Source organism: Heloderma suspectum, chromosome 11, assembly GCF_057233095.1.
Source record: "Heloderma suspectum isolate Gila_16-S chromosome 11, 16-S_ref, whole genome shotgun sequence".
Classification (NCBI taxonomy): domain Eukaryota; kingdom Metazoa; phylum Chordata; class Lepidosauria; order Squamata; family Helodermatidae; genus Heloderma; species Heloderma suspectum.
Genome location: NC_139468.1, coordinates 10,646,423 through 10,656,806, shown reverse-complemented (window position 1 = coordinate 10,656,806; position 10,384 = coordinate 10,646,423). Strand labels below are relative to the sequence as shown.

The 10,384-nt window shown below is 45.2% G+C and overlaps 1 protein-coding gene across 1 annotated transcript in view; it reads right to left on the bottom strand.

Moving 5' to 3' along the window:
• Positions 1-7,757: 7,757 nt before the first annotated feature.
• The window catches only part of LINGO1 (leucine rich repeat and Ig domain containing 1), a 104,519-nt gene continuing 101,892 nt past the window's right edge, over positions 7,758-10,384 (bottom strand). Inside the window, exon 2 of the mRNA XM_084816777.1 lies at positions 7,758-10,041. Within this exon, the coding sequence (XP_084672903.1) occupies positions 8,185-10,041 (1,857 nt within the window). The 3' untranslated portion in view covers positions 7,758-8,184. The remainder of the gene's footprint in view (positions 10,042-10,384) is intronic.

Sequence of the window (10,384 nt, the reverse complement as noted above, 5' to 3'; positions counted from 1 at the left end):
CTGAGTTGGCTTTGCAGGAGGTGCCCAAAAGGAATGACAGTGGTGTTTGTTGCAGAGGGCTTTCTTTGTGGTGGCCCCTAGAATTGAACCAGCTGCCTGCTCAAATCTGCTGCACTGGAAATCTTGGCCTCTTTAAATGGGCTTTTAAAGGCCTATTTAGGCAGACTTGAGCTAATTTTAATTTGATTGTATTTGGCTTCATGGCTGCTGTTTTAGTTGCTCTGCTTAAGGGTTTTTTTTTTTGGCAGCAGGGGTGAAGGTTATTGCTCTAAATGACAGTTCATTGTTGTTGTTGTCTGCTTTGGACATTGTATTGAAAGGCAGATTAGTGTTACTCTACATCAACCGATATTACATAAACAGGAATCCTAACCTATGCTCAGAAGAAGAGCTGGTAAACCAGAGCCCCAGGATCAGTCTACACATGCATTTACATCACTCGATCCCTCAGCACTAAATTTGCTCACACCTCATGGTCAGATGCATGGACTGTCTCCATTGAGAAGTATTGTGCTTCAGGTGATACACTGTGTATTATCATACTGCATCTTTTCTGATGGGTGTGATAATTAGCACCACAATACATTTCTGTACTTTTGCTTTCATTTTGTTATAGGCCAACCCAAAAGGTGCATAATGGAGTATTCCATATTTACTTAAATTTGCATATGTCAATTTATGCAAATCACCATTGGCCAGGCATTCCACCCCCCCCCCCCAGAAGAGAGATGGCACCCTCCATACAAAACATACAATCCTTTGCTGGGGTGGGGGAAAAAATAATTTGGTTTGCATTTTTAATGCAAACATACCTAATTTCAAACTCATTAGTAAGTGCTGGGGTGGGGGAAAAAATAATTTGGTTTGCATTTTTAATGCAAACATACCTAATTTCAAACCCATTAGGTATGTAATTCAAACATACCTAATTTCAGACCAATATGCACAAATTCACACTTCTCTGAATTTTGCGATGAAGTTCTCCACTTTAAAAAAAAAAAAGCATCCCCAAATGCATATATTACAGAATACAATGTCCAAAAGATGCATTGTATTAGGGAAATTGCTTGGAAAAATGTGTACAACAGGCAAAACTGCTCACAGATTCATCCATCTGCAATTGTATGTATCCTAGCAGAGACTCTTCGAACTCCTTGGCACTTGCTTCAAACTGGGCTGCACCACTGCAATCCAAAGCAATGCACGTACCTTGCAATCTTATCCATATCAAATTGCTCCCAAATATATATTTACAGGATTTCATCCTTAACTGCAAGTCCCATTAAAATTAATGGGTTCATGAGTCAACGTGGTTAGACAGACTGATCTCTTGCAGCACAAGTATCTCTTTAATATATGTAGATATTTAATATCTATCCAGTCTATCTCCTTCCTTTCCAGTCCCCACCCCCCGCCCGCCCCAAGTAGCTTGCACTATCCCTCCCCACATTCCTCCTTCCTGGGAATGGAACAAGGGACGTTGGGAGAAATCCACAATAGAATCAGGTTTGGATTTTCATGAATCCAACCAACGGATTCTGAAGTGGACTGGCTTTTCCCCTGTCGGATGGATTCTGTGGACTTGCAGACCTGTTTTCTACATTTCCCAAATTTTGCAAAAATATTGTCATAGAAAAATACGCAAAATTAAAAAACATTTTTTAATGTTTTAAAAATGCGCATTTCCTTCATAGGCTAAAGCATGAAAATGAGCATTTGGGGAGAATGTGTGCATTTTTGCAAGTGCGAAATGCTAATGTGTACAAATTTGGAAACAACCCCCCCTCCCCCCGATTCCATCAATGGTTGGAAGATGGAACAAAAGGTGCCTGACAATCTGCAAAACGCAGACGGAACGGCTTTTACACAATCCATACATCCCTAAATGGAACCATGAAGTGGGGTCACTAAAACACATGATATGAGAATGCCTTGTGATTGCTCCGGTCTATGTAGAGATATGTTAGAGTCATCCTAATCCTTACGTCTTTTGATGGGGCACATTCCAGCCTTCTCTCTTCTCTGGCCTACAGACATGGACATGATGTAGTCTTCTGGCCACCAAATGAGGGTAGTGTTGCAGCACTAGAAGGGAGAATCTCTTCCAAAATATGACCTAGCCTCACTTTCAGGCTACAAAATTGTGCCATACCATGGGCTACATCAAATGGATGACTATTTGGCCATTTGATCTGTTTATACAGTTGGATAGCTATGCTTAATATGCCCAGTGAGAGATCAGTTGATCGCATCCCCTTCCTCATCTAGCATGGAACCCCTTCCATAGTGATAGCTCTTTGCGCCAGAGCTCTTCTCCTTTCTACCTTCATGGTGGTTGTACATGTTCCGCTTTATGTTGTTTCATAAACTTTAAATTAAAATACAATGATGATCAACAAAAGAGCAGGTGAGCCAGACAGAATTAGGGGACAGCTTTGAATCCTGCATCCTGAAAAGTCCCCCACCCCTTGACTTCCATTGTAAGATAGGAACATAACAGGACATGCCCGCATGGCATATTATATCCAATGTAGACCTTAGCTTAAAGCAGGAGTGTTGAATGTTTTTCATCCCGATGTCTGAATTCAATTCAATTCAATTTGAGAGAAAGTCTTGGAGGCTCTATTCCAGTGTGGGCAGAGCTGAAAGCAAAATGGGTGGGGCCAAAATGCCAAAACCAGCATGATATTTGAGTTTAAACTCATACTGCCAGTAACTAAGCTTTAGGAGAGGCATTTCAGCCTTTTAGAATTTGGGTGTGTGTGTGTGCACAAACTGGGAAACAACCAAATGGTCAGTGGTTGGGGGAAAGGGGCTGGGGCTAGTGGAAGGGAGAATGGCCATCTGGGAAACCCTAGGCAGGATTTGGCCCCCAGATGTGAGATTTTAAGATCTTTGAGAGATCAGAATCAGAGTCCCTGCTGTGGCCACCCCTACCTTCAGAGTTTAGGTGGGTGTTAATGAAAGACAGAAGGGTGTTAATGAAAGAAAGAAGATATAATGATAGAATGATCTCAGTACGAATCCAAGGCAAACCATTCAACATCACAGTAATTCAAGTCTATGCCCCAACCACTGATGCCGAAGAAGCTGAGGTTGATCGGTTCTATGAAGACCTACAACACCTTCTAGAACTAACACCAAAAAAAGAGGTCCTCTTCATCATAGGGGATTGGAATGCTAATGTAGGAAGTCAAGAAATCACCAGGATAACAGGCAGGCATGGCCTTGGTGTACAAAATGAAGCAGGACAAAAGCTAATAGAGTTTTGCCAAGAGAACATGCTGATCATAGCAAACACTCTTTTCCAACAGCACAAGAGACGACTCTACACATGGACATCACCAGATGGTCAATATCGAAATCAGATTGATTATGTCCTTTGCAGCCAAAGATGGAGAAGCTCCATACAGTCAGTAAAAACAAGACCTGGAGCTGACTGTGGCTCAGATCATGAGCTGCTTCTTGCAAAATTTTGGCTTAAATTGAAGAACGTAGGGAAAACCACTAAACCATTCAGGTATGACCTAAATCATATCCCTTATGAATATACAGTGGAGGTGAGGAATAGATTTAAGGGATTAGACCTGATAGACAGAGTGCCTGAGGAACTATGGACGGAGGTCTGTAACATTGTTCAGGAGGCAGCAACTCAATCCATCCCAAAGAAAAAGAAATGCAAGAAAGCCAAGTGGCTGTCTGATGAGGCTTTACAAGTAGCTGAGGAAAGAAGGGAAGCAAAAAGCAAGGGAGAAAGGGGAAGATATATCCAACTGAATGCAGAGTTCCAGAGAATAGCAAGGAGAGACAAGAAGGCCTTCTTAAATGAACAATGCAAGGAAATCAAGGAAAACAACAGAATGGGAAAGACTAGAGATCTCTTCAAGAAAATTGGAGATCTCAAGGGAACGTTTTGTGCAAAGACGGGCATGATAAAGGACAAAGAAGGCAGGGACCTCACAGAAGCAGATGAGATTAAGAAGAGGTGGAAAGAACACACAGAAGAACTATACAGGAAAGATCTTAATGTCCTTGATAGCCATGATAGTAATTTCCCTGATAGCCATGATAGTGCGGTCACTGAACTTGAGCCGGACATCCTAGAGAGTGAAGTCAAGTGGGCCTTAGGAAGCATTAGTAACAACAAAGCTAGCGGAGATGACAGTATTCCAGCTGAGCTATTTAAAATCCTAAAAGATGATGCTGTTAAAGTGCTGCATTCAATATGCCAACAAATTTGGAACACTCAACAATGGCCGCAAGACTGGAAAAGGTCAGTTTACATTCCAATTCCAAAGAAGGGCAACGCCAAAGAGTGTTCAAACTACTGCACAATTGCGCTCATTTCACATGCCAGCAAGGTGATGCTCAAAATCCTACAAGCTAGGCTTCAGCAGTATGTGAACCGAGAACTACCGGAAATACAAGCTGGGTTTCGAAGAGGCAGAGGAACTAGAGATCAAATCGCTGCATCATGGAGAAAGCAAGAGAATTCCAGAAAATCGTCTCTTTCTGCTTCATTGACTACGCTAAAGCCTTTGATTGTGTGGATCACAACAAACTGTGGCAAATTCTTAAAGTGATGGGAGTACCAGACCACCTTACCTGTCTCCTGAGAAACCTGTACGAGGGTCAAGAAGCAACAGTAAGAACCGGACATGGAACAACCGAGTGGTTCAAAATTGGGAAAGGAGTACGACAAGGCTGCATATTGTCACCCTGCTTATTTAACTTATATGCAGAGTACATCATGAGAAATGCCGGGTTGGATGAATCAGGGGTCCGAATTAAGATTGCCGGGCGAATTATCAACAACCTTCGATATGCAGACGATACCACCCTAATGACAGAAAGTGAAGAGGATCTAAAGAGCCTCTTGTTGAGGGTGAAAGAGGAGAGTGCAAAAGCTGGTTTGAAACTCAACATTAAAAAAACTAAGATCATGGCATCTGGCCCTATCACTTCCTGGCATATAGAAGGGGAAGAAATGGAAGCAGTGACAGTTTTTACTTTCTTGGGCTCCAAGATCACCGCAGACGGTGACTGTAGCCATGAAATTAAAAGATGCTTGCTCCTTGGGAGGAAAGCTATGGCAAACCTAGACAGCATAGTAAGAAGCAGAGACATCACCTTGCCGACAAAGGTCCGTCTAATCAAAGCTATGGTTTTCCCAGTAGTAATGTATGGCTGTGAGAGCTGGACTATAAGGAAGGCTGAGCACCGAAGAATTGATGCTTTCGAACTGTGGTGCTGGAGAAGACTCTTACGAGTCCCCTGGACTGCAAGGAGGTCCAATCAGTCAATCCGAAAGGAAATCAACCCTGAGTGCTCATTGGAAGGACAGATACTGAAGCTGAAGCTCAAATATTTTGGCCACCTAATGCGAAGAGAAAACTCTCTGGAAAAGACCCTGATGCTGGGAAAGACTGAAGGCAAAAGGAGAAGGGGACGGCAGAGGATGAGATGGCTAGATAGCATCACCGATGCAATGAATATGAACCTGAGCACACTCCGGGAGAGTGCGCAGGACAGGAAGGCCTGGCGTGCTGTGGTCCATGGGGTCATGAAGAGTCGGACACGACTGAACGACTGAACAACAACAATGAAAGACAGAGCTTTCATTTCATTTCATTTCAGTGGTGGCTTCTGGCTTTGGGGCCAGTCAGTCAGGGGAAAGGGCCTGGGCCAAAGGATGGAGGTGTGTGTCAGGAATGAATCTGAGCATGTGGAGATGTCTGGCAGCTCAGATTTGGAATCAGAATGGGAACAGAACAGAAGGAGGCACCCTCCTAGTGAGCCCAGATACGGTGAGACTTTCTTCCCAAGCCACACAGATGGCCGAGCCTGAATGGCTCCCCCATTCCTCCACCATGAAGTTTTGGAGGGAGAGGAGGAGGAGGGTGAGGGGCACTACTTGAGGGATGCTAGGGTCTGTCACAGAGTGAAGTGGGAAAAGTTAGGGGCAGGGCTCAGACGCTCCGCCAGGTTGGCCACTCATGGAAGCCAACGTAGGAGGGAGCCACCCTAAGGAGGGGCATCCCTGTGACTCTAGTCTGGCTGAGAAGTTCTTGCCCAGACTGCTGGCAACTTCTCTAACTTCCACTTTGTCTCCTCTGTTGATATTCATAGAAGTGTAGCAGTTTCATTGCAGTCTGAGAGTTTCCTAGAATCTGCATTTGTGAAGAAGCTAATAGTGTACTAATAAAGTCACGTTGGCCTGAAGCTTTGTTTCCTGGAGTGTGTTAATTGCGAAGGGAGAGAATGAAGGAATGTGACAGTGTGGTGCATCTAGAGAGCTCAGGCAGGCTGGATTTGGCCTGGGAGCTTGCAGTTCAACACCTCTGGCCTACAGACATTTTCTTGTCTAACTTCAGGTTCTGTTTTATAAAATGAATTCCTTAGAGAGAAACAGTAGTATAATGCCCCCGCTGAATTTGACAGTTTCCCTGCAGAAAAATCCAGGCTTGGCTACTAGTGCAAATATACACAGAGAGATCTAGATAGATCTCAGTAATGAGATCAGTTTCTCCTCAAGTCAAGGGCATCTCCGGCTGTGTTTATTATGCACTATGGAAGTTTCAGAGCACTGGCATCATCTGTGGATTCTCAAGGTACTTTTAAAGATAAGTTATTGTTTCACTTCAGACAAAATTGCTGCTTTTATCAATGGGAACAGAAAAGAGTAACAGCCTTGTTTTCCTAAGCATCCTATTTGGAGCTGGCTGAGTCATTCATAGCTAGCAAGGCACTTACTGGCATCCTGATACTGCAGACCTGAAATGTAGAGTCCAAGGCTAATGGAGAAAAACGTACCCCCCAAAACCTTGGTCTTTTTTTTTTTTTAAACCCTCTGTTTTTGGTGGGCAAAGTCCACCAGGTCCAATTAACTTATGTGGCAAACAGGACTGAATGGCATTGTTGAACGCAGACGAGCTGATACAAGAGGTTGCTGGATAGGCTGGTGAGAAGCAATGTGTTTAATGCACAATCACCTGTAGAATACAGCAGTTTCCAATCCAACATTAAGGATGGCCCAAAGGTTGGACGGAAGGGAACTGCTGCATTTCAAATGTGTGTCCTCCTCTGCCCCTGCACCAGTAATGTGGTTTAGCTCACTTTCTTGAAGAAGCTCCTAGATGTATTTTACTATGGCTGCAATCCTATATCCACTTACCTGGAAGTAAGACCCAATGAACTCACTGGGACTTACTTTGGACTAGACATGTATAGGATTACACTTACTCGAAGTGACCCCCCCCCCAGGGTCTCTGGCAGAGAGAGGTCTTTATGATCATCTGCCATCTGATTCTCTTAACTGGAGATGCCTGGGATTAAACCCGGGCCCTTTGACACACAAAGCAGGTGCTGTACCACGAGCTACAGTCCCTCCCCAAAAAGTTTACTCTGGCCCAGTAGAGTCTGAGAAGGTAGGACAGAAAAAAAGTATGAGCTGTTGAACAACTGAGGTTTCTTTAACATGACAGAAGAGAATCATCAAGTGTAGAAAGAATGGCATCCTTCCTTCTTGGACCCCCACATTGGGAAAGAGTAAAGAGGAAGCCAGAGTAGATAGCCCAATGTTTGTGACAGAAGAAAGACAGTCTTCTCACTACCTTCAGGAAGTACCACTCATTTGCTACACAGGGCCAATCCCCTTTGTGTCTGAGACAATCCGGAATTGCTTCCATGGGGAAGCATCATCATCATGCAATCAAGAGCCAGAAAAGGAAGTGGACAGATCAAGAAGTCAAGATTTTGCATTCCAACTAGCTATAGGAAATAGTTTTTTTTTATTATTTCAAGTTTTCATAAAAATCCATAATTATTGAAATTAAAAGTTACAGAGGAGGTTCGTAACTTTTTTTTTTATTGATTGATTGTTGTTTTGATTGCTGTTTTTGATTTCCTGTCATTGTTAGGACTGGTGCCAGAGTCTGTCAGAATATATCCTACAAACACGGGAAGTCCTGGAGACATCGGCAGAACATTTTCACAAAGAGGACAAGGAGGAGGTGATGCGGGATTCTACGGGAACAGAAGAGGGGGCAGGGAGCCGAGTGGAGAGAAGAGAGGTTGGTAGGCTTCTTGCACTGTTTCTCTTTATTATTAAATTTAATTTTTAAAAAACCACACACGCCACCCCTCTTTATTGAGTTTTGTCCATTGCTTTTTATCCCACCCCCCTCAGATCATTTTCATGTTGAACTTGCGCGGCGCATCGGCGGCTGAGCTGATGCCTGCGTCAGACTTGCGCGGGACATATTCGATTTCGATATTGTGCTTGGTGTTGCCTTTGCCCCTGCTCCAGAGGAAGAGGAGCACCAGGCAGAAGAGCACGACCCCCAGGAAGGAGATGAAGCCCATGGTGGTGGCAATGATGAGGGTCTTGATGTCGAAGGGGAAAGGCACGGTGGCACGCGTGCTGTTGGCATCACTCTCATTGGGCTGGTTGGAGATGAAAGCGAAGGTCTTGTTGGGCTGATGGGGCCAGTCTGGGGAGTAGCTGCGGACGTGCAGGTGCGCCAGCATGGTGTCATTGCCGCCAGCATTGCTGGCGATGCATAGGTAGGTGCCATTGTCCTGGATCTGGGCGTAACGCACCTCCAGAGTGCCATCAGGGAAGACAGTGAGCCGCCCGTTGGTTTTGGTAGAGATGAGGTGCTTCCTTGGCGAGAGCCACATGATGGCAGGAGGTGGATCTCCATCCGCGCGACAGACAAACTGCACTGTATGGCCCTCGTCCACAAAGATCTGTTGGGGTTTACGGTCTCGTATCCGAGATCTGCGGCAGATGAAGTAGTTGGGCAGCAGTGCCTCGGAGAAGTCCTTGAACTCTTTCCCTTGGACAAATTCGGGAGTTGCACAGGTGGGCTGCCGCTTGTTGAAGTTTAACCTCCAGCGCCGTCGGAAAATCCAGAGAAGTCGGCAATCGCAAGCCAAAGGGTTGTTGTCTATGATAAGTGTCTCCAGGTTCCCCACAGAGTGGAATGCTGACTCTTCCAAGGTGTTCAGGAGGTTCCCCGAAACGTTCAAGATACGCAGATAGTTCAGGCCCCGAAAGGCATATGGTTCCACCACGGTGAGCTGGCCACCAACCAACTGTATCTCCTGAAGCCTGAGTAGGTCATGAAGCATAGATCCTTCAATGGTGAGAATGGGGTTGTAGGAGAGGTTCAGGAACCTGAGATAGACCAAGTGCCTCAAGGAGACATAAGGGATGGAAGTCAGGTTGCAATGGGTGATGGACAAGGAGGTCAAGTTGAGCCCATACAGGCAGTTGGGCATCATGGTATCTAGATAGGGCCAGTGTGAAATCTCAAGGATCTTGAGTCTGTAGAGCCTCTTAAATGAGTAATCCTTGATGGCATTGATGTTCAGGTGGCGCAACCGCAGCACAATCAAGCCGTGCAAGTGAGACAGTGCATCCGTGGGGATAGTGGTCAAGTTGCATTTTTCCAGAGTCAGCTGCTCTAAGCTGTTGAGGCCACTAAAGGCCCGGTGGGAGATAAAGACCAAGTCATTGTCCCCGACCTCCAAAGACTTGAGGTTGTACAAGTCCTGGAACATGTAATCCAGGAGAATCACAATTTTGTTCTCACTAAGGTCCAACTTGGTAAGATTGCTGAGTCCGGTAAACACCCCGAGAGGGATGAGCTTGAGCCGGTTGCTCCTGAGACCCAGAGTCCTGAGGTTGAAGAGGTTATTGAAAGCCCCCGGCTCGATGGTGGTGATAATGTTCTCATTTAACTCCAGCTCCTCCAAGTGAGGAAAATTGGCAAACTCATCCTGGTTGAGAGTCTTGATGCGGTTCTTGCCCAGGTCCAAGAGCTTGGTCTCTGTGGGGATGCCCTCGGGGACTGTCAGGAATCGCTTCCGGTGGCAGAGCACAGAGCGCTCTTGGGCAGAACAGTCACAGCGGGGCGGACAGCCCGTGGCAGAGCCTGAGAGGATGGACCCCAACATCAAGATGAGAATTGGCTGCCAGCAGGCTAGGATCGGGCTATACATGCTCAGCTCTCCCGCCACCATCCTATCTTTCACCTGCAGGCCATGTGGAGGAGAGAAAAAAAGAGAGAGAAATAAGAGAAGGCATTAGAAGCTGAAGATATTAAATTCATATAGACAACATCAGGCATATCAAATCAATAAAGGCAATGGATGTACTAACCAACATCAATTTAACCATAGATTTCCCACCTCTTTTGTTTTTGAATATGCATATATATATGGTTCCATATTTTGCTGGCATCTGGGAAAAGACTGGAAAGGTCAACTGAAGTGAGAAGACTGGGGGAGGCAATGTTAAGAAGTAACATTCTCTGCATGTAGAAAGCTAGCACATCAAGGACCACCTTTCTCCTTGACAGGCTAGCTTTCCACTGAA